The 25,059-nt window shown below is 31.9% G+C and overlaps 2 protein-coding genes across 2 annotated transcripts; one reads left to right on the forward strand and one right to left on the reverse strand.

Annotated features, from left to right (window-relative positions):
- Positions 1–1,158: 1,158 nt before the first annotated feature.
- Positions 1,159–4,097, reverse strand: LOC139890694 (glucan endo-1,3-beta-glucosidase 6-like). The gene is made up of 2 exons (XM_071873601.1): positions 3,534–4,097; positions 1,159–2,351 (listed from the first exon to the last, which is right to left on the reverse strand). The coding sequence occupies exons 1-2, from the start codon at positions 3,881–3,883 to the stop codon at positions 1,244–1,246; spliced, it is 1,458 nt and encodes a 485-aa protein (XP_071729702.1). The 5' UTR covers positions 3,884–4,097; the 3' UTR covers positions 1,159–1,243.
- Positions 4,098–19,889: 15,792 nt separating this feature from the next.
- On the forward strand, positions 19,890–24,495 carry LOC139890695 (protein DAY-LENGTH-DEPENDENT DELAYED-GREENING 1, chloroplastic-like). Its single transcript, XM_071873602.1, has 7 exons — positions 19,890–20,703; positions 22,303–22,388; positions 22,638–22,811; positions 22,902–23,016; positions 23,338–23,435; positions 23,569–23,704; positions 24,225–24,495. The coding sequence occupies exons 1-7, from the start codon at positions 20,098–20,100 to the stop codon at positions 24,291–24,293; spliced, it is 1,284 nt and encodes a 427-aa protein (XP_071729703.1). The 5' UTR covers positions 19,890–20,097; the 3' UTR covers positions 24,294–24,495.
- The last annotated feature ends 564 nt before the right edge of the window (positions 24,496–25,059 follow it).

Raw genomic sequence — 25,059 nt, forward strand, 5'->3', positions numbered from 1 at the left:
AATTGAAAATCAACGTCAATTTTTATGTTATTTTGATTAAATTATGATTTTTTGGTTTTAACCAAAACCAAACCGAATTCAAGTTCGTTTTTCGGTTCGGTTTTGAAATTGAATTCGATTTTCAATTTTTGTCCCAAAATTTTCAAAACCGAGGAAACGGAACCAAAGAAACCGAAAACCGAACCAATGAACACTCCTAAGTTTTACAAGGGACTGGGTTTGGGGCTTATGTTTTGATTAGAGGTGGTCTAGAGTCTTAGTTTGGGTTTGATTGCGATTGGCAGTTGTTATTTGGTGCATTGGGTTATTGGATGTTTTAGGGCATTCGTTTTAGATAGGGCAAGTTTCTAATTTGTTTTCAATTGATATGCATTTGTAAGATTTATTGTGTTGTAATTGAATTTAGCTTCAATAATTTGTTTAATTACATATAACGTGAAATTCGTGTTTCATCATACGACTGTTCTCGTAATTCTACTCTCGACTTGAATTATATATCCAATACCCAAATAAAAATGGATGTTTTCATAAGGAAGCCATCAAAGGCTTTCCACAAATTGGCCGTAGAAGGCCAGATAGTGAGTTATATCATGATCGGGTCGACTAGGCCATATCATGAGTGAATAGAAAATAGAAAATGTATCTAGGATTAAAAAAAGCGTAACTGCTCTTATTGTAGGGGTAAGCCACTGGATGGGAAAGAGGTCTCTAGTTAATTAAATACTAAGTGTTTATATTTGCTAATTTAATTTTCTTATTGAAAAATTATAATTTGTTTGGTTAATACGGAGTATGTTTTAAGCTAACTATAACGATTTAATAATGTTCATATTTAATAATGTTCATATTGTAAGTTCAGTAATGTTCATATTGTAAGTTCAGAAATGTTTTATGGTCTCAATAAAAATAAATGAGACAAGATATGAAGTCATTGTTGAGTTTGGGTATGGTGACGTTACATATTGACATTCCACCTCACTATCATAACACACTAGTAGTTTGGTGCATACGTATATATATGTAGATTCATGTGGATTATTTGTGTATATGAATTTTGGTAGTAATGTAATATATACTGATTCAATAAACATCGAAATCCATATTCATATTCAATATATATTCTTCGCAAAAAAAAAAAAAAAAAAACCTATGCATTCATTCAAAATTCAAATCATCAGTATCCACTTCAAAATGTCAACTATCCAACATCTACCCTCCAAGGGCTGACCAACAAAATTCAAACTTAAAGGACCAAGAACAAAAACATGACAAATGACGCAACTAAGCTCCCAATCAACCTGGTTAACCGATCTGCACCAGAAAAATATGGCTCGATCATAATCTCAAACCGGCACGTCCCAGTGGAAGGATCTTGTTTAGTGACTGCAGAAACATTTGGAAACTTGCACGCTTCATCAGCCTGGTCATTCTTTTGGTAATAACTATTAAAAGCATACGAAACATTCCCTCGTGCATCTAAATTACCACACGAAGTTCCAAAACCGAGGCTCGTACAATCTCCTAACGCACAAGCGTAGCTAACCGACTGTGCAATCGACGGGTCATCAAGACTAGCCGAATCTTTCATCACACACCATTTACGTTGTAAATATTTTACGTTACTAGCCGGAATCAAAGCTCCGGCATTAGTTGTTCCAAGGTTTAATTTATATTTCGGTTGACCATCGTACTGAAACACTCCCCAATGTCTTTCAAAGTTTCCCGGTTGAATACTTTTATCATCTTCATCGATCAAACTAAATAAATAAGCGTCAATCGGGCCGGTTCTCATCGGGGTCCCACTATTACCAGCTATATGAGTCATGAAACCTTGCATAAACCTTTGAGCATAGTCAATATTAGCGTTTCGGTCTCCATCAGTAGGCCATCCAATTTCTCCTACTATGATTCCCATATTCGTGAAATCGTTCCTCTGTAGGGACCACACTAGGGTATCATAGTTAGCATCAAACATGTTCGTGTACGTGGTCCCGCCATCGGGTAGGTGAGTTGCTTTACCGTCAAAGAAAGCGTAATCAACTGGGAAATCGGGGCTGAGATAAAGGCTTATGAAGGGGTAAATATTGACTGTGAAGGGGGACCCGTTATCGTTCAAGAATTTGGTTAACTGGACCATGTAATCATGAATATCGGCTCTGAAATCACCACCCGAAGGGACCCCTGTTGAGCTTTCGTAGACGTCTGCATTTTGTGGGACCGTGACTTTAACTTTTGTAGCGAGTCCGGCTTTCACAAGTGCAGCTTGGATGTTTGCGAGAGCTGGTAAAGTTGTGTTCAGAAAAGTCCCGTTATAAGTTGATAAAAATGGTTCGTTCCCAACTGCAACATACCTGTAAAAAGATCCACAAATTATGTCAACCAGATATTGGTAAATTGTTATACTTAAGACATTTTGGACACAAAGTCAACTATTAACCAGAATTTAGTCAATAACTATATATTTGCCTATTGTGTGTATTGTGTTGACTTTTTAAAAATATAGTTATAATTACGCCCAGTGTTGTTTATAATAAACTTGGTCCACAAAGTGAAAGGAACCCATAAAAAGCATACACATAAACCATATATGTAAAGAACTAAAGACTAGAACTTTTGAAGCTTTCTATTATCAATGACAATTTAACAGTAACAATAAGAATATCAAATATCAAATGTCACTAAAATAAAGCTAATTTTTTAATAGCGATAGCAACCAGGGGCGGAGCATTGTGGAGACAGGGCGGAGCATCCGCCCCAGCTGAATTTTTTTTAATAACATTTACACTAAATAAAAAAAATTATACTAAAAAATAAAGTTTTTTTTAATGTTCACCACAGTTTTAATGAAAAATTAAATAAATTTTTGCATCCACTGATAGCAACAATAGGATAATAAAGCTCGGTGACGCTTTTTGAAAGACATAAAAGAATTATAAAGGTGTTAGAACGTGCGCTGATCTTATCAGTTGATAGTATTCATAAAAGCCGACTATTGTGATTATTGTTATTATCACTATTTTCTGTATGTTTTGGCTAAAAAAACAAAGTTTTAGCAAACTTACCAGTGTTTGCCTTAAAAGTTACCATCCAAATCAAGCTAATCTCGTAAACGAAATTCACCAAGAACAACAGGGGATATTAGAGCACCATGATGTTTTAATAGCCTAAACTATAGCCTTAAACTGACTATTGCAAGATAGTTTGACAAAAACCGATTATATCATATTCAAATAGATATGTACTGAACTTCAGTATGTAAACAGAGTATTTATATAAGATTTTGAATCACCTAAGTGATCTTTACTGTTCAAAACTTATGTAACCTAACTCTCTTTAATCATCTAAGTAATCATTTTGAACAAATGCTTCTAAACAGTAAATCAAGTAATTAACTTAATTTATAAACTACATATTCAAGCACCACCAGCAAGGCATCAACATAACAAGTTACAACTAGGATTATAAAACTAAACTAACATAAATCAAAATATAAAAAATGATAAAAAGGTTGGAAATATTAGAGAATTATTTACCTGATATTAACATTATTTTTATTGATATGATCAGAAACATTTGTTGCAACCCATTTATTAGCAGCTTTCATGTTACTTGCCATAGTAGCAAGCATATCATTAGGAATACCAACCATAACTTCAATTTTAGAATTACCCAAAGCTTTTAATGCACCATAATCAGCATCAAACAGCTTCACTTTTTGAATTCCATTATCAGTCAGCATCTTCACCACTGTTTCCGGTTTAAGTGGGTGAGATGATTGTGTACCCCAATTAGCCCCAATTCCATTTACTGATTCCATCCAACACATGAATGGAATTAAGATTACTGATAGCAAACAAACTTGAAAATTCTTTGCAAACCCCATTGAAAAATTTGTTACCGATTATGGGTGTATGAAATTATGATACCCTCAAGAGTTAATTTATATCTGGGAATCCTAAAGGTTGAACCTTTTCTGTTTTCTTGAAAAAGAAAACTGGAATTGAAGGTATCTAATATCAAGATTGAATTTTTAGGGTACCCAGATGAAGCTAGTGCATGTACAGTCAAAACCCACAAAATAATTTAACTAAAAATGCAGAAATATGTAAGAAAAAAACAAGTGCAAAGATGATATATGTGTGCACATGTAGGTATAGGTACAGATTTATAAATGAAGAAAAAATAATCAGGAAAGAAAGAAAGAAAGAAAGAAAGAAGCAGAACAGGGTACTAAAATATGTTAGAAAGAGACTTCCTTAGTTAAGACTTGAGAAACAAGAACTCAATCACTATCCTTGGAAAATATTCTTTTCTTTAATCATTTCTTATCTAATTCTAATTTCTAATTATATAGTATTATTTAATCATCTAATTATTGGTAGATAAAAACATCAATTATTTTTTTCATTTTTGGCAATGCTATATTTCGAATTTAACTTGATAAAAAGCACCTTATTTTTTGCTATGTTAAATTGTTAAACATTCAAACAAAAAAATATTTGTATTACACAAAAACAACTTTTTCCTATTGAAGCTTAAAAATATGACAATATTAGTTAATATCAGTGGCGATTCTAGGATCAAAACTCAATGAGGTCCCAAAAATTTATTCAATAACTTTCTTGCACAAATTATTGAATGTTTCGGGTCAAATCGGATCGGGTCGGGTCAAGTCAAAAAACACAAACATAAAATTGAATAATACTCGCAAAATATAAGGTTTCATATGCAGTAGCAATTAATGGAATACACAGTAGCAATTTCACAATATCAATTTCACAATAGCAATTTTAAAGTAGTAATGGTATATACAATAGCAATTTTACAATAATATTTTAACTCATGACCTACACAATAGCAATTTTACAGTAATAATACTTTTAAATGGATAGGAATATGGAAATGGTCTCACCCTCACCCGATACATATCAGATCCATTAACATCCCTAAAATGAAAGATTGAAGATGAAACCGTAAGAAATTGTGATGTAGAAGGAAGTAAAAAATAATTAGAACTAGAATTTGACAAGAGTTTGTTTATTCTATATTCAATGACTCATTTTAAAAAATAATAAGTGGGCTAATTTCAAACACTTTAGTAGTTCAAACTATTAAACTATAATCTCCAAAATTTTATGGGGTCCCATTATTATATTTAGTGGTGTCCTATACAAAAAATAATATTTTTGTGATAAATTTTGAAAAACTAGTGGTGTCACAGGACCCCGTAAGAGTTCACCTAAACTAACCACTGGTTAATATACTATAGCTATGTATATAATTATGATACATGCGTGTCAGTATATATGTCATTTAGACCATTCGTAATGGTAAACGGTGTCACTTTTGGTGTCACTTGTCTTTTTGCACTTTTTTGATGAGTATGACGTGTTACTTTTCTAAATGTAGTAGTGTTACTTTTCTGAGTGGAGTAGTGGTGGTGTTTCTTTTTGGTGTTAATTAGGAGTATTGTAATGATGTGTCAAAATATAATTGGGTTAAATATTAAAAAGGGATAAAAATAATATTTTTAAATTAATAAAAAAAAAAAAAAGAAACTGGTGTTGCTTGCTGCGTCACTTTCGATCAAACGCCAAAGAAACGGAACAAAGTGACCGGATACGGGTGCAAATATGGCGTTTCTTGATGCCAACTAGGAAAGTGACGGGGTCACTCTCCCGCGTTACAGATGGTCTTATAAAAAGAAAAAAAGTACCAGTAACAAATAAAAATATAAAAAGTATATATATCTAAACAATTAATAAACAGAGTTATATATGTATTGGCGAAATGTCGTGAGTTATATCTTGTGTGTTATTAAGATACATATAAAAAATAATTTATAATCATTTAACTTTTTATACACACATAAGTAACAATGTTATGCATCACTATCTCCTCTTAATAAAAATGCGTCCAATTAGTTGTAAGCACGATGTCTTTATTTTAATAAATAAGCAAAAATGTATATTAGAGGAGAGTAATATAAAACGAAAATAGTGCCAGCAGCAAAAGAATGTCCTTAAAACATATATTTGGTGTCCACGCATTTGGCCTTCTCGAGGCTTGTAGCGTGTTCGGGTCAAAATCAATTTCAATACAAATCCACATAATGAACTTTTACACTTGTACAGAGCACTTTGGGATAGATTATTTTGAAAAGATGTATTTGTTTTCATTATTTCATCATGTTTGTATTTTAAAGTTATATTATATTAATTTATTATGTACTCATCTTACAAATCAAACATGTGGAGCTTAAAAAGAAACATAAGCTTTAAATAAGATAACATAAAACTCCTGTAAATTTTTGTGACATGATATGCCTATAAATTTGGCATTTGGCACTAACTGCAATATCGTATTCTTATGTAAATTTGTTTTTTCATGAAGATTTTGACCTCTTGATATCCTGAGCGGAGTTGACTTTCTTTAGAGCAAAGGAAGATTTGAAGAATTTTGAGTGATTGGATCTCGGTTGTTTCAATTGTTTTCTATGCATGGTGTTTCGCCATTAATCTATGTAGGTGTTGAGTGGGATTGATGACGAGAGGTCTAGGGACGCTTCGTACGTTTGGCTTGCTTTCGGTTTTCATGAAATGATCACATTTTATTGCCATTAAAAGCAAGTCAGCGACTTACTTTCGGATGATTCCTGGTTCGTGCAATACGAAGACACGAGCTTTTTGATGTTTCAATTGATGTTTTGTTGGAGTTTGTATGTTTCAATGGTTGTGGGTATTACGTTTTGTTCAATGTATTTATGTTAATAGATTTAGCGAGCCCTAAACAAGAAAATGATAAACCAAGTTATCACCCACCCACCCACCAACCAACAAACATATAATTAAAAGGAACAAGCAAATAGAACGATAAAATAAAGTGCAAGAAAACGTAAAGAAGAAAGGAATTTAACGTGGTTATGTCCAACCGTTTAATCTAATGATTGATTTAATCCATGACTAAACAGAGAGAGTTTTCTTATTGATTTTTCGTAGGTACTACAGATACAATGAGAATAGGGTTACAATTATATAGAGCAAAAAACGAATCCTTTCGTATAATCGAAACCTTGCTGGACGGGAACAATCTCGCATTTTGCGAGACCTTCCAAACTCGAAATTCTGCTTTCGAATGCGAGATTTCCAGCTTCCACAAAAGTCCTCTCCTGCCTTCGCATTTGGTTCACCCATCTCACGTTTTGCGAGATCAACTGGTCCATAAACTATTTTTGTTTTCCTTCTTTTAACATATTCAAACCCAACAAATCTTCCACTTTGAAGAATTTGAACGAATGACCATATCACTATTTTGACTTCATTGAACCTACTCGTCTATACCGCCAAGAAAGCTTCTTGGGACACGTACATTCTAACCATCAAGCTAGCAACTTTCGATAAAGAGCAATTCAACATCTTTTGTCAAAACGTAATCAACAATCTCAAATTGTAAACTTCTACTACAATCATCTCACAACAACAATCAATTACCTTAGTGTGATGACCCAGAAATTTCTGACCAAATTTAAACTTAATCTTTAACGTTTCCGACACGATAAGCAAAGTCTATGAAGTTGAATCCTAAAATTCTTGAACTATTCAGTTACCCTTCGATTGTTCTCAACGATTCGCGAACAATTATATGTAAATAGATACATATACTATAACTTGAAAACGTAACAAAGTGTTAAGTAAACGATACTGTGCATTAAACTTATTGGTTTGATTATCTGATTGATATATTCAACTACGGAGTTAAAAGATTATGCCAAACGATTGAATTAAAAGATATTTATTGAATCCCTTAAGAATTATAATATTATTACGAGTTTCTGTTGTGAGGTCCACGTTGATTTGGGAAATCATTCATTCTTAACGGTATTCGGAATAAATGGTAAAGTGTTTGTTTAAATAACGTAATTTGGACACATACAATAATAAGGAATATTAACTGTTGGAATTAGATATATGAATAACTTGCGATATGTATTTTAAAACGTGTTTATTAATATTGAAAATATATATTTAACAATACGATAAAATATAATATTAACTTGGTCATAAAAACGAATTGTTATTATATATATTTTAACAAATAGTGAGACGATGATTTATAGAAGTAAATGACCAAAATACTCGAAAGTTTAAGATATACTTTGAGTGGTATAGTTTAGGAATAATTTAAGGCTATATTTTGACAAAGGTACGTAACACGAAACGTAAAATGCAAGTTTTCTCAGCGTACGAAAGGACATTTGAAAAACCGGAACCGGGACATAAGTCGAGTGATGACGTACGACTTATCAGAACAAAAATTACAAGTCAACTATGCATGTGAATTTAATATAATATATAATTAATTATATAAATTAAATATATTATATATATAATATAAAATTATGTTGACAAACAAGAAGTTAAAAATTTGTGAGCTGTCCCAGGGTGCCATGCGATCGCATGGCCTTGAAGCACAAATCCCATGCGATCGCATGAGGTACTTTTTCAGAAAAGGTTCTATAAATTGATCGAGTTCTGGCTTAATTCATACACACACATATTTATCTATATTACTCCGTATTATTATTATTATTATTATTATTATTATTATTATTATTATTATTATTATTATTATTATTATTATTATTATTATTATTATTATTATTATTATTATTATTAAGATTAATATTATTATTATTAATCTTATTATTATTATTATTATTATTATTATTAATGAATAATATTATTATTATTATTATTAATCTTAATTAGTGGTATTACTATTATACATAAAATATTACGACGAGGTTATGAGCGTGTCACTTTCAAAATGGGTTTTCAAGCGGGGTAGAGCTAAGGAAATTATGGGTAATGTTCGGGGGTATATTTATGAATCAAACCTAGTGTTTATCATCTCCGTTACGTCTACGTACTTTTATGAAATATTGAATCACAATATTGATACGTAAGCATTTATATTTTATCTTTTATATACTAATAGTGTATCCATGTCTAGTGCTCGAGTATATATTTATACATGCTTGTATGCTAAATTTCGTCGTTAAACAGTTTATAATGAATCACGAATTAAATACATATATTACTGGTAAAAGGTATATGATATACATGTTTTCGGAAAGCTGGCGAAAAATCAATAACTTTTCATTTAGAAATCGCGTAGATGATATACAGTGGGACCTTGAAAAGTTAGTTTTTTCTTTGACACATTTATTAGATTATCACATTTTATTTGATAATTTAACATATAATCATATTTATTTAATATTTAAGAGAGTAATTATTTTGTTATTGCGTTGTCAAACAATATGATTAAATTCAAACACTATTTATTTATAACATATTTTGGTACAGCTGATTATCTGAATCTAGTTATATAAACACATAATCAAAATTGGAAAAGGAAATCCAAACACCCCTAACTCCCTAAGTAAGAAGTGACATGTTTTTTCATTTTCACGTTCTGAGCCTCTCAAATTGCAATTAAATGATTTTATTGTTAACTTGAATAAACTGATTATTTACGATTTGAAAACGTGATAATTAAATAATAAAGTTCTAAACGCAAATACAAACACACTCTTAATAGTTGTTTTGATTTTGTGAACAAGTTTTAAGGTGACTATTCTTATGTCGTGGGAATGGTATAAAAGCACCTTGTAGCAAATACTCTCTTCGTTTCACGAAGATTGTCTCTAGAAAAAAATCTATTGATTTAATATAAGTATGATAAATGTGAGTTTTTTCTTTATACTTAAGTAAGTTTAACTGAATTTATTTAATAATTAAATAATTGAAAGTAATAAATGAAAGTAAATTTGGGAGTTTAATGATATTTACTACAAAGTACATTTTTTTGGTAAAGGGTAGAACCCCGATAAATATTATTAAAAATAATAAAAGAATCGAACAATTTAGACTTGAAGTTACAAGAAAGATCAAACAGCTACAGACAAAAACCACAACAAGAAGAAAAACTGGCACGCATGCCAAAAAACTTAAATTACATGCGCCAATCAATCTTCATATCATCAAGTCTCTTTGAGCTCTTAAACTGAATGGATAAAAGCTTCAAACGAACCATAGAGAAAGTATCATCAAAAAGTTTCACTTTTGTTCTATGAAACTTCTTGAAAATCTTGTTATTTATTTCTTGCCATATGAAATACACCGAAACCGAAGTAGCAAAACAAGTTTAGCCACAATAACATAGGAAATATTACGAGTCATGTATGGAACTAGCACACGTAATTGAACGCCATTTGTCGCTATTTATCGATAGACGAATCTGGCCTTTAGCTCTATTCCACATCTTAGAAGAATAAATATATTTTTCTTTGAAAATGTACACTTAGTCATATATAACTAGTAAGATAAGATAAGAAGGATACATATATTACCATTACCATTACCATTACCATGTATTCTAATAGCCCACGAAAAATTGGTCATTTGGACCATCTCAACACACAAACGCAATTATCGTATTGGTCAGGGAAGAAAATAGTTAGGTAACTCAAAATTGAGGGATAATAATCGTTAACTTTTAGGGTTAAAGAGTAAAAATGAGCAAGAGATTAGGGACCAATATATAAATTTCAAATTTAATATAATAAACATTAAATAAATCTCACCCAAATTTTTAACGGGATTTATCTTTTTTCCCGCAATACCATGTATTCTAATAGCCCACAAAAAATTGGTCGTTTGGACCATCTCAACACACAAACACAATTGTCGTATTGGCCAGGGAAGAAAATGGTTAGGTGACTCAAACTTGAGGGATAATAATTGTTAACTTTTAGGGTTAAAGAGTAAAAATGAGCAAGAGATTGGGGACCAATATATAAATTTCAAATTTAATATAATAAACATTAAATAAATCCCACCCAAATTTTTAACGGGATTTATCTTTTTTCCCGCAACGAGTTAAATTCATCCGTTATCACCGTTCAACTCGAAATAATTTTATGAACAAAACGCCACTACCTATGTTCAAAACGGAGCTTTTTTTAAAAAACAAATTTTGATTAATTATATATATACATATTTACGGGATTTTTTTCACCCCAAGTTAAATTTAATTGTCATCACCATTCAAATCGAAATAACTTTATGAAAAACGCAAATAATTATATTCGAAACGGACTTTTTTTGATTTTTTTTATGACTAAAATAAGTGTTAAGTCAATGAGTTTATAAAGGGAAAAATCAGAATTCGAGTCCTTTTGCCCCCTTTCTTTCCCCAATTTTTTGCCTAAGTTTTCTTTTAATATTAATTTCGTAAAAAATGTTAAAATATTTCACCACAATATGCAGACCATTAATATATTAAGTATAAACAATGTATATTCAAATATACTGCAGCAACAAGCGGTCAATTTTATTCTAGTTTGATACAATCAAGCAGCAAGACCCTAACCGACTATAACTAATGTTAGAACAAATAACGACTATAACTGTTAGAACAAATAAAGATACAACGTTTGTCACTAATAAAAATACAAATAAAAATAAATAAATAAATAAAATAAAAACCTTAAATTAGTCTTTGTTACCATGTATTCTAATAGCCCACAAAAAATTGGTCGTTTGGACCAACTCAACACACAAACACAATTGTCGTATTGGCCAGGGAAGAAAATGGTTAGGTGACTTAAACTTGAGGGGTAATAATTATTAATTAACCCTAAATACTAATGGGGACAAAAAAATTGGTCGTTTTTGCCCCATTCCCACCCAAATCTGGGTAAAAACGACAACATGGGGAAAAAGTGGGGAAAAAAACAAACACCCCCCACACTATTTTAAACTTTTTAAATTCGATCCCCCTATTAGGGGTATAAAATGAAACTTATTATTTTAATTAAAAATCTTAATCAAAATTCACCCGTATTTTTAACGGGACATATCTTTCCGCTCGCCTCGCGTTAAATTTTTTCAAACCCACCGTTCAACTCAAAAAAATCTTGCGAACACAACGAGACTAACTATACGCGAAACGGACACTTCTAAAAAAATGCTAAATACCTCGGATATATTCAATACATATACACACCTATACTAACTACGTGTATCAAAAATCACCCGATAACGCTCCGTTAACTATGAATACGTAACCCGAAAGGCCCCGCGGCATCGCGCGGGCCCATTTTACTAGTTATTACTAACTTTTAGGGTTAAAGAGTAAATATGAGCAAGAGATTAGGGACCAATATAGAAATTTCAAATTTAATATAATAAACATTAAATAAATCCCACCCAAATTTTTAACGGGATTTATCTTTTTTTCCCGCAACGAGTTAAATTCATCCGTTATCACCGTTCAACTCGAAATAATTTTATGAACAAAACGCAACTACCTATGTTCAAAACGGAGCTTTTTTAAAAAAATTTATTTTTTGATTAATTATATATACACATATTTACGGGATTTTTTTTGCCCCAAGTTAAATTTAATTGTCATCACCATTCAAATCGAAATAACTTTATTAAAACAAACGCAAATAATTATATTCGAAACGGACTTTTTTTTTGATTTTTTTTATGACTAAAACAAGTGGTAAGTCAATGAGTTTATAAAGGAAAAAAATCAGAATTCGAGTCTTTTTGCCCCCTTTCTTTCCCCAATTTTTTTGCCTAAGTTTTCTTTCAATATTAATTTCGTGAAAAATGTTAAAATATTTCACCACAATATACAGACCATCAATATATAAACAATGTATATTCAAATATACCGGAGCAACGCGAGGTCAATTTTATTCTATTAATAAGACTATGAGATCTTGATTCAACAATGATGAATAGCATTCTAGGGAGTATGCTACAAAGAAAAAAAAAACTAACATAACCAAAACAATAACTAAAAGAATCAAAGCTTCAAATTGTGACTTTATGATCCAATTAGAGATGGTAATGGATCGGATATGGATCAGATGATGCCATATCCACATTCATATTTATTTAATTTTTGTTCATCCATATTTATATCCATATCCATTTAATTTCAGTTCATCCATCCATATCCATATCCGATGGATTAAGTGAGTTAATGGATATCGGCTGGATATCAAATGAAATGTTAATCTAACGATGATTTTATCAATTTAATATAGATCATAACCAATGTAAATATTTAATCTTTATGTTTTTTATGTTTTGATTGTAATTTGTCGCTGATTGTGAATTTAAATGAGCAAAATATGTTATAATTATAAGTAATTATAAGTTTAAACTAATCTAAATACGTAACTTTGAATATTGTTAGTAACAATTTAATAATTGTAACTATTACAACTCTTATTTCTTTTAATAATTTTAGAATTTGTAGGTTATATGTATATGTATATCCATATGTAGATGCATATGCATATATTTTTATACGTATACATGTGTATATAGATGTATTTCGGGTGGTAATGGATATATCCGTGGATGATAAGTGTCATCCATATCTGATCCACGAAATATTTATATCATCCATATCCATATCCATATCCATTAATATATTTTGCCCCCGTCGCCCCCATAGCGCCTCTATGGGGGGAGATCGTGTTTTCTTTCCCCGACGTGATGCGAGCTTCACGGTTTGTGATAGTGCCGATTTGCGAATGAGAAGGGGACACGTGGAATGTGGTGCAGGTTGGTGTTGCAGATATCCGTTGGAAGGAGCCGTTTGTATTTTTTTTTCTTTTCTAAAATGTATACTCCTACATCTCTATATATATACCACACTACATCTCATATCTATATACACTCTCATTTAACTCTCTCTACAAATCTAACATTTCTCAAAATCCAAAAAAATGTCTCAACATCAAGATCCAAACGAGCCCGGTTCCGGTAACCTCTACAATTTCGGCTCGCCGAATTTGCCCGGTTCAAGCTCAAATTCCCCGCAAAATGTTTGGGGTACTCGACCAACTGGCAATATGTCTCAACAAAATCTTCTTAACGATTTCAATAATTCGAGCTTCTTTTCACAATTTCTAAATTCACAACAAATGCATCACAATTATCAACAACAATACCGTCAACCATTTAACCAATCATTTAACCAACCATTTCAACAACAAATTTCATCACAATTTTCTCATTTCTCACAACCTAGTATGGTGCCATTCCAACTACCAAATACCCAACAATGAACACAAACACAACAAACCTTCACACCTCTAAATAATGAAGAAGTGGAAGAAATTCGTGGTGGGGAGCAACAACCAAATGTCCGGGTTCGACCAAGTCATAAACGAAAAGGAAAGGAACAAGCAAAAGAACCACAACACAAAAAATTGTGGACTTCTCCCGAAGAAATTTGGTTGGCTAAGTGTTGGATCGATTGCTCGGAAGATGGGGTTCACGGTAACTCGCAAAGAAACACGGCTTTTTGGGCTAGAGTACGAAATAAGTTTAATGATAATGATTCTGGGTATTTAAGAAATGACGACCAAATAAGTGGGCAATGGCGACATATGGATACGGCGTGCAAAGATTTCACGGCCTTATATAATGAAGAAGATCGTAACCCAAGGCGTAGCGGTCGTGTCGAGCAAGACGTATATAACATCGCGGTGGAAAGATATCAAAGTTGGGCAGCGAAGCCGAGGACTTACATGGATGTTTGGGAGTTTTTGAAAACGAGGCCGAAATGGTATACACCACGTGCAATTGGTGGTAGTGGTGTGCGAAGGAGGAAGGGACAACTTGTAATAGAAGATGAAATCGAAGACGAGGTTGGCGAAAACCAAACAGTTAATCTCGGGGAAGATCATTTAAACAACCTCGAGGAGCTTTTTGGAGAGAATGCGATTCAACGTCCTATGGGAATAGACCGAGCGAAGAAGGCTGCGAGAAAATCGCCTTCGTCTGATGCGGGTACATCGTCACGGGGTACGAGCTCTTCACGTGGTACGAATTCTTCAAGATTTGATGAGTTGTCTTCTAGATGAGAAGAGAAAAAGGATAAAGAATTGGAGAAACGAAGCAAGGGTATTGATCGTATAGTTGAGGAAGAACGAATGAGGTCGGCAAACGAGTGCGTCACAAAATTATTTAAACTTGATGTTAACGACATCCACGGCCCGAAAGAAAGGAAAAAGGCTTTGAAGTTCAAGAGAAAGATGGCCGAGCGTTACAAAGAATATCTTTCAAGCGACGAGGACAACGACGACGACGACGAGTAGTTTTAGTTTCTAGTAATTTAATAAAATAATGGTGTAATGGTATTTTAGGATTTCTTAAGTATTGTTTTTTTAAGACTTTAATAAATTGTAATCGTTTAATTTTATTAATTTAAGTGTGTTTTTATTAATATAAACCATTTTATATGTTATATTTTTATAAAAAAATGCTTTTTTGTAAATCAAATTAATCAAACAAAAAGAAAAAACTAAATAAAAATATGGGACCAATTAAACTCATCACATAACCATCACGCCCACCACTACAAATTTCATCACGCCCTCACCCCATCACATTTGCCAACTCAACACTATACCCCACAAAAACCTCAAAAAACCCCATCACCCCCATCACCACTAAATAAGGTCTTAAATGGATCGGATCGGGTGGATGTCCATGGATGGAACATCCATTGCCATCCCTAGATGCAATACAATACAAAGGGAGAGGTGATACTCACACTTAGCTTTTGATCCTTACACACTTAAGTTACTATTATACCCTTATTTACAATAATGTAGGTTCAACTGTAGATAAACTCAGAGATATAATTGTAAGTTTTAGACCATTCGTAACGGTAGGGGACGTGAGTTGCTTTTTGATGACTAGGATGTGTGAGTGGTTTGAGTGAAGTAGTGGTGGTGTGAGTTTGTGGTGTGGGTTAGTGGTGTGAGTTAGTGGAAAGCTGATGTGGCATTTTATTTTTATTTTTTCTGTTTTTTTATGTTGTAATCAAAAACTAAAAATTAATAAAATAAAATATTAATACGCTTCAAATTGAAAAAAATACATAATTAGAAATCCTAAAATGAAAAAAATACATTAATTAAAATCCTAAAATGAAAAAAATACATTAATTTAAATCCTAAAATAAAAAGAACATTAATTTAAATCCTAAAATGAAAAAAATACATTAATTTAGATCCTAAAAAATAAAGCGATACATAATTTAAATTCTAAAACAAACTAATCCTCATCGGGGTGCCAGATGGTTCCGTCAATGTTCAAGTCCTCTTTTAACTGACGACGAACATACATTTTAAGATTGTGAAGACGTATCGCATCTTCCGGATCCTCCATTTGTGAAGATGATTTACCCAACACATCCATACTTGCTAGAGCGCTTTGCAAATTCACATATTTTTTGAAGTCATGAATCGCACTTTTCTTATCCGAGACCACACCACCCATTTGGTCAAAAAATTCTTCCCCCTTTGAATTTGAAGAATTTGAACTCTTACCACGAGATGACCCACCTGCGTCCGAAGAAACCGATTTTTTTTTTGCTTTCTTCGCTCTATCACGTCCCATTGAACGTTGCATCGGTATTTCCCCAAACAACTCCGCCTCGTCAAAGTCTTGCGAGAGTCGTACCGGGTCTCCTTGACTTTCCCCCACAACGTCATCAACATTCATAAACTTTTCTTGAGATTTGATAACCGGATCTTTAGGTACCCTCCACTTTGGATGATCTCTCAAGAAAAAAAATGCTTCCTTGTACAAAAACGCTTTTTCATATTGACTCATATTTGAGTCCTCCGCACTCTTGTAAATGTCATCATCATTACAACCACTACGCCAATGCTCGGCTATATCCACAAAGATCGGTAAAAATTCCGTACATGCCTTGTTGACATCTCTCCATTTTGAAGATAACGAATCTTCACCGCGTACCCATCCTTCATTGTTTACATTAAACTTATCCATTACCCCGTCCCAAAAACTTCCGTGTCTTTGGGATTTTCCAACAATTGAATTCTCCGATTGATCACAAAAACATTTACACAACCACAAAACCTCTTGCGCAACCCACAATTTTTGTACTCCTTTTGACGACGTACCTACATCCACCGCTTTCCCTATATATTCACATAACAATAATTAATTAAATAATAATAATAAACGTATATATGTTTATAACATTAACCTACTGTAAGTTGGAGTAATAATTAATAATAATAATAATAATAATAATAATATATAAAAATAACAAATAATACTCCGTAACAGTAAGTTAATAATTAATAATAATAATAATAATAATAATAATAATAATAATAATAATAATAATAATAATAAAAAAAGTAAACCTTTTTCTTTTTTTCGGTGTCTACGAGTTGGCCGTGTTAGTGGTTGACTTTCTTGTACTTGCTATCTTGCGACTCTTCATCTCGCAATCGTAGTTGTGGTTGAGTTGGTTGCATTGGTTGCGTTTGTTGTGGTGGTTGCAATGGTTGAATTGGTATTCGATACATTTGTTGTTGTTGTTGAAACATTTGTTGTTGATAAAACAAACACACTTGTTGTTGTTCTAAAGTTAACGGAGGTTGATTGAACCCGAATAAGTTTCTACTTATATTTGTAAATTGTTGTGGACTAAGGGTTTGGAGTGGTGGGGATGATAATCCGGGAGTATTGGGCCGACCGAACACCATGAGATTTGATAACGAACCACTTTGATTAAGTGGTGTTTGTGGATCTTCATTATCATCTTGCAAAGTGAAAGGAGTGTTTGGAGTAAACATTTTTTTTTTTTAGAAAAGTATGAAATATAGAGAAGTATGAAGATGTGTAGTTTGTGAAATGGGGATTGGTATATATATATATATATATATATATATATATATATATATAAGTAAATAAAATTATTATTATTATTATTATTATTATTATTATTATTTATTAAATTGCAACGGATATATCCCAACTACATTTTCAATTTTTTGGTCAACACAAACTGCCACGTGGACCAATCACACCCATTCACCCGCGTTTTTGATCACGTATCCTGGCCACGCGTGACACCCACGCCCCCTCTCCCCCGCCTCCTCCACGCGCCGCTACCAGCTCCACCAGGGCGTGGCCGGCTGCCACCTGGGCTCCCACGGCGTCGCCCCTACCCCGTTACAACTGGTCTTAAAGAACAAAGTGTGCATGAATGGTGTGTAGGGATGGCAATGGATCGGATATGGTGCGGGTGATGCCGCATCCATATCCATATCCATTTAGTTTTTTGTTCATCCATATCCATATCCGTTTAGTTTTAGGTCATCCATCCATATCCATATCCAGTGGATTAAGCGGTTTATTGGATTTCCAATGGATATTTAACAAATGTTATGATATTTTCTAATATGCTATTAAAATAAAAACTTAGTATAGCAGAAATAAATATAACATGACATAATTAAATTCTATCCATAAGAATATGTAATTTTTGTCGAAGATATAACAAAATTTGTTAAATTTTACTATAAAACATGGATTATGAAAAATTAAATATGAAATTTGTAAATTTATTTTATTAGATATGCGTGTTCAACTGTAATATATCATAATTATTTTATTATAAGGTTGATAGCAAAATATAAATCTAACGATAAATGAACTTGTAATAGTAAATATGTAAGCATATATCTATATTTATGTATTTGTATATGCATTTCGGGTGGTAATGGATATATCCACGGATGAAACTATTCATCCATGTCCATATCCATATCCATTTAGGTTCATCCATATCCGTATCCATATCCATTTAGATTCGTCCATATCCATTACGAAGCGGGTGGATCCGATGGATATCCACCGGATCGGGTGTTCATTGCCATCCCTAAATTGGTGTGTACCGATAGAAAACGTTTCCTGCTGAGAATAAACTAGTAGAACTAGAAATAAACTAGTTGTGGCGCCCTCGCGATGCGGCGGAAGAACGTTAGCTAAATTCGATTATGAAAAGTAAAAAAAAAAAAAGAAGAAGCAAATGACATAAACTGAAATGGGTAAAAAAAACTCAAAGTAAAAAAAAAAATCAAATAATAACAATAACGTAACAATAACAATTATATTAATAGTAGCAACATTAACGATTTGTAATAAGTGAAAAGTTATGTGGTTGATTCTTAGTAAATGGAATGTTATTTGTTTGATTTCTAATAAACGTAAAGTTAAACTATAATAATGGTTGTGGTTGAATTACGGAAGATTGAAAGTTTTTGTAAAATTATAGAAACCATAAAGTTCACTATTTATAAAGTCTTACATTTTAGTATATAGGTATAATATAATTATGTGGTCGATTTATAATGAATGAGAGGTTTTATGGTTAAATTATAAAATGTGAAAAGTTTGTGGCAAGTTTATAAAAGCTATAAAGTTAACTATTATAAAGGGTGTGGTTGAATTTAAAAAAAAAAAATTGTTGTAAGTTTGTGAACCTTATGAAATTCACTATTCATTTCTCTTATGTCTTTTAGGTATGTAGAGTAATAATAGTAATAGTAATGATAATAATAATAATGAATGGTTATTAGATAGGAAAAATTATGTGGTCGATTTATAATGAATGAGAAGTTTAATGGTTAACTTATAAAATGAGAAAAGTTTGTAGTATGTTTATAAAAGGTATAAACTTAAATATTAAAAAGAGTGTGTGTGAATTATAGAAAAATAAAAAGTTTGAGGTAAGTTTGTGAAAATTATAAAGTTACTATTCATTATGTCTTTGTTTAGATGTAATGTAATATAATATAATATAATATAATATAATATAATAATATAATATAATATAATATAATATAATATTAAATAAAAACGCAAACAAAGTTATCAGATAAACCCTTAAATCCCCCACACAAAAGGAATAACTCCATCAAGATATACCCATCAAAATCCACATTCAAACTATCCTTTTTCACCTCAATTACTTTTTAACCCCAATCTCAACTGGGCATTTAGGGTTTTTATTCGTTCTGGTAAGTTTATAAAGTTTTAAGTTCATGAATGACAAAAAGATTAAAAATTGAGTATAAACATCAATTTCATTTGTGGGTTTATCTCAATTCGGTTACTAGAGTTAAGTAGCTTACTTTATTTGTTTTATGAGGTTGAAAGATGTGGGTTTATGGTATACATGTTTTTAATGAGCACTTCAATGGTTTGTTGTTATAACAATTTATTATTCTCTGATCAAAGATCATACATTCATAAACCATTGTATTTAGATAGTGTAATTCAGTTATGTGGTACTGGAAGAAGGGGGTTTAAACGGTTAGTACCAAATGCAAAGAAGAAAAAACATAATCGAAATAGGAGTTGGTGGAAAAAGTTCTTTTTTGATGAAGATGGGAATTGGTTTGGTTTGAAGGATGATGAGATGCTTGATGCAGAAGAGGAAGCAGGAAAGAATTCGAGTAGCGATGAAGCGTTATCTGAGGTCGAAAAGTTTGAAGCTTGGAAAAAAAGAGCCGAGGCGATAGTGGAATTAAGGGAAGCGCAAGAAAACGTGCAAAACGAAGAAGAAAGGAAGTGGGAAGATTGGCTTCTTGATGGGACAAATGGTAGTAGTAGTAATAGTAATGGTTCTTCGTGGTTTCAAGAACAGCGTGATTTAAGTGATCTTATACCAGGGAAAGATTTAGCTGAATCTGTGAGGGATATGGTGTTTGGAAGAGATGATGATGAGATATTATATGAAGATCGTGTATTTCGTTATGCCTCACTGAATTCTGTAAGTGCGTTTAATGGTACTTTTATTATTATTGTGACACTTTATAGGTATTTTACTATTTTTGTAAGATTTTATCCATATATAGCATTTGGCAGTTAGATATTCAATTTGTTTGCACAGGAGCTAGAGCCATTGCAATGTACACAAAATCAATCATTTGATGTAGTAATTTTAGACTTTTTATTCTTGCCCTATAGAGTTGAAGTTACATCGTAAGTTTGTAACTTCACCTTTCTACATGATCAATGGATGTAATTTAGATCTTATTAGTATACAATTGGTAAGATATGAGTTAGTATTAGAGGTGGCAAGATGGGTAGGAAAGGCGGCACGTGGCGGGTGGGTTAGCATTGTGTTTAAAATGGATCTGAGTTCAAACGAACACCTTGAAGTACATGCGGAAAATGATCAGGATCTGGTTGTGTTAAGCCACTACTCATTATGCTTTCTTCATAATTTCTTTTGTGAATGTGTTAGTTATGAATACAAGAACACTTTCATGACAATTATTATCTGATCTTTAGACTAGAATAAATCAAGGACTTCTATGCTTGGAAAATAAACTCCGAGTGAATTTCAACCCCATCTATCTATTTCTCCATTTGTCTTTAATATAAATATGTATGTATAGGTTATCCGTCTGGGTTTGAACCCACCTCGTATAAATCCGTTCTAGGATTGGGTTGAAACTGCCACGCCTGGTTATCATTCGTAAAATATTTTGAGAAAATACTTATTCCAAGGGGGTGCTTAAATGTGTGTCTAAAGTGATTAATGCCGGTTAAAGTCATGGTAAATAGTTTTTAAGTATCTGGCAAAAGCTCTTCACAAGATAGTTTAGTGGTTGGGACCTAATATCCTCGCAAGAGGTTTCATGTTCAAATCTTGTGGTGGCCAGTGATGGGTTGGAAACAGCCATGGATTAATCCGGATGGGCCACGTACATTTGAGTATGGAGTCAGAATACTCACCCTCTCAGATAACTCGAACAGGAAAAACCTTGTAACTTTTTTGATCAAAATAATTAAAATTGGAGGCAGGTAACAAAAAGCAAACTGATTATCATCATAAACCGATTCATGCTCTCAAAGCGTAGAGTAAATAGAAGACTGTTGTCATTAAAATTAGTTCATTGGTATATACCAGTTTGACATTCGAAATGTAGCACCCTATTGGGGACCTGAAAACCTTAATCATTTGGTTGAGAAGCACCTTTAATACACCTTGATACCGAATACCGCTGTGCTTGCTAGTAATCCTAAACATATTGGCGTTTTAGTCTTTAAGATAGCATATGTTCTTAACCCGTGGACTTATTGCAAGTAATAGAAGCTGACAAATTCAACCGCTGATCAGATTTAACCTTTGAAAGCAGGATCACATTTGTTTATTTTAGATGGAATCTCTTTCATTAAAAACCTACAAGGGACTTTTTTTTTTTTTTTTTTTTTTTTTTTTTTTTTTTTTTTTTGGGGGGGCAAATGCTATATCTAGTTGATTGTTGTTGATAATTTGAAATTGTGGTCATCGTGTGATAAGTTCTTGTATTTCATATGACAATGCCTGATTACAAGTTACACCTTAATCATCCTTTCGCAGGCAAAATTCTTGGCGGTGTTGATACTTGTACCTTGGGCTTTGGATTTTTTGGTTCACGACTATGTTCTTATGCCTTTTCTAGATAGGTAAAACTTTACTACACAGTAATTTCTAATTCATTTAGAGGTGGGTAAATGGGTAAGGGTAATCAGTTAAACAGAGTACTTCTTGAACGGCATAACCATACAATGCTTTGTTGACCCACTTTTCTCCATAAATGATAACTTGTGGTCTTGTTTGGGTAAAATGCTAGTTTGTCAAATACGACCCGAAAACTTTTATCATTTTTTCATTTTGAATAAAATGATTTTGGGCGTTTTATGGATTTTAAACAGGTATGTGAAGACTGTACCACTTGCATCAGAGATTCTTGATGTAAGGAAGCATCAAAAGCTTGAAATGGTGAAGGAGTTGAGAACCGAAAAAGAACGATATAAATTTGAGGTTGAAATTGGGAAATCACCACCAATTTCTGAAGAAGAGCTTTATTTAGAGTTACGTCACAAAGCGTAAGTTATGTTTTTATGTTTATACTTTTTTTCCTCATTATTAAGTCATGAAATACTGTATGTACTGATGTTTGTTGGCTATTTTAACAGGTTAGAACTGCGAGAAGAATGGAGACTAATAAACCGTAGTGCATTTGCTAATATATGGTCCGATATGGTATTCGGAATCTCGTTATTTGTTCTTTTGTACTTAAATCAAAAACAGGTGTGTTTTTGTTTCCTTATTTTCTGTTTATATATATATATATATATATATATATATATATATATATATATATATATATATATATATATATATATATATCTTACATTGTTGGTAGACCAAGTTTTTCCACCCCTGTATTTCGGCGTGGTATAAAGACATATACTTTATGAATTAATCAATAAAATCAATTGTCAGATTATGCAAGTTTATATTAACATATAACCTTGAAATAAAAGTTATAGTAACTTCGATCGACAAAAGTTACATAGATAAATTTTCTTTGAAGATTGATAAATTTTCATTTTTGAATCGTTCATGTAGGTAGCTTTGCTGAAATTTACAGGATATAAGATAATAAACAACGTTTCAGATACGGGGAAGGCATTCTTAATCATTCTTATCACAGATATTTTTCTTGGGTAATTTTCTTTCTTTTTTACTACCCTAGTCAAAATAAGTCAATGTTTGATTTGAGTGTCAAACTAGTTTTTTTTTAATACTTTCAAATCAACAAATTAATCAATTTTTGTTGTTGAATTTGGAAATGTGTAGGTATCATTCAGAATCAGGTTGGCAGACGTTGCTAGAAATAATCGTCGAACATTATGGTTTTGATGTCGATCAATCTGCCATTATCATTTTTGTCTGCCTAATTCCTGTGATCATTGATGCATGTGTGAAGCTTTGGGTATGTTTTTTTTTTTTTTTTTTGTTCGAAAGATTTTACAAAATATTTGACTAAATTGAACATTTTTTTCTTAAAAGCAGCATATACCAAGACTTTTGACAGCTCTTCTAGAAATATAAATAATTATTTGGCTCATGTGGTATTAGATTAAATATCAAGTATGGTCATTGTTCTATAAAACCTTTATTTGACTTTAGTGGTATTGTTCCTGTCCAATAAAAGTAAGTGACTTTACCTGTTTGCCCTTGTGAGAAGCTAACTTTTTAAGTTTTTAGTGCTTATCAAGGGTAAATTTGTCCAAAAATGTTACTCCACAGTTTAACTAATGGACTAATGGTGATGAAAACTCAAGTTACAATGACCAAAATGTCAATATAATCCAGTTAGAAAATTGACCATAGAGTATTGTACTTGGTACAAGTTCCACATCTGATGTTTGAATTCTGTTGATTTCTTTTTTTTACTTTCCATTTATGACTTTTGATGAGTATTTATAGTGAATCTTTTGTGTATTGCTTAGATGTTCAAATTTCTTCCAAGATTATCGCCAAAGGTGTCGAATATTTTCCAGGAAATGAAGAGGCATTAGACACAATTCTGGGCTTTAATAATCAAAGCTCATGATTCAATTTCCATTTTTTATATTTATAGGCTTATTACATCATTGAACCATATTTATACTTGATTGATTTTACTACTTGCCTTTCCTATGATTTATTTGGGCTTCAACACCATGAGAATCTCGTACATCTTCATTATCATGTGTTGTGGCTCTAAATATAAATAAATGAATATTGAAGACCTTGTTATTCTATTCAATTTATTGCAGTCAAAGCAGATAAAAAAAAAAAAAAAAATTTGTTCTGTTCATTCAAGATTCATGATATATATTTATGTATACCAGCAATTGTTCAGCATATGCCATATCTATTGTTTACGCAATATTTGATATTATTGAATTATTGATTTTCCAAGAAATGGTTATAATGTTTTATAACTTCGTCAAATATAATGCAACTTTGTTAAACTAGTTCAATCAAACTTTACAAAATCATTATAATACAATAAGTAACTAACTGTTTAACTATATTTTAAATTTTAATAATAATAAAGAATATATTAATATTATACGGAGTACTTTACTACGGAGTATAACTATAAAGTAGTAGTACGGAGTAATCTTCTTAGAAATTGTACTTGTAATTATTTATGTAAATGTAAAGCTAAACTTAATAAAATAATAGAGAAATAAAAATAAAATTGTATCTAGTCTTCGTCTTCTTCTTCGTAGAACCCAACAACACACACATCTATAAATAGATATAGATACATACATAATCTCTACTTTGTAATCA

This window comes from Rutidosis leptorrhynchoides, chromosome 2 (assembly GCF_046630445.1).
Source record: "Rutidosis leptorrhynchoides isolate AG116_Rl617_1_P2 chromosome 2, CSIRO_AGI_Rlap_v1, whole genome shotgun sequence".
Classification (NCBI taxonomy): domain Eukaryota; kingdom Viridiplantae; phylum Streptophyta; class Magnoliopsida; order Asterales; family Asteraceae; genus Rutidosis; species Rutidosis leptorrhynchoides.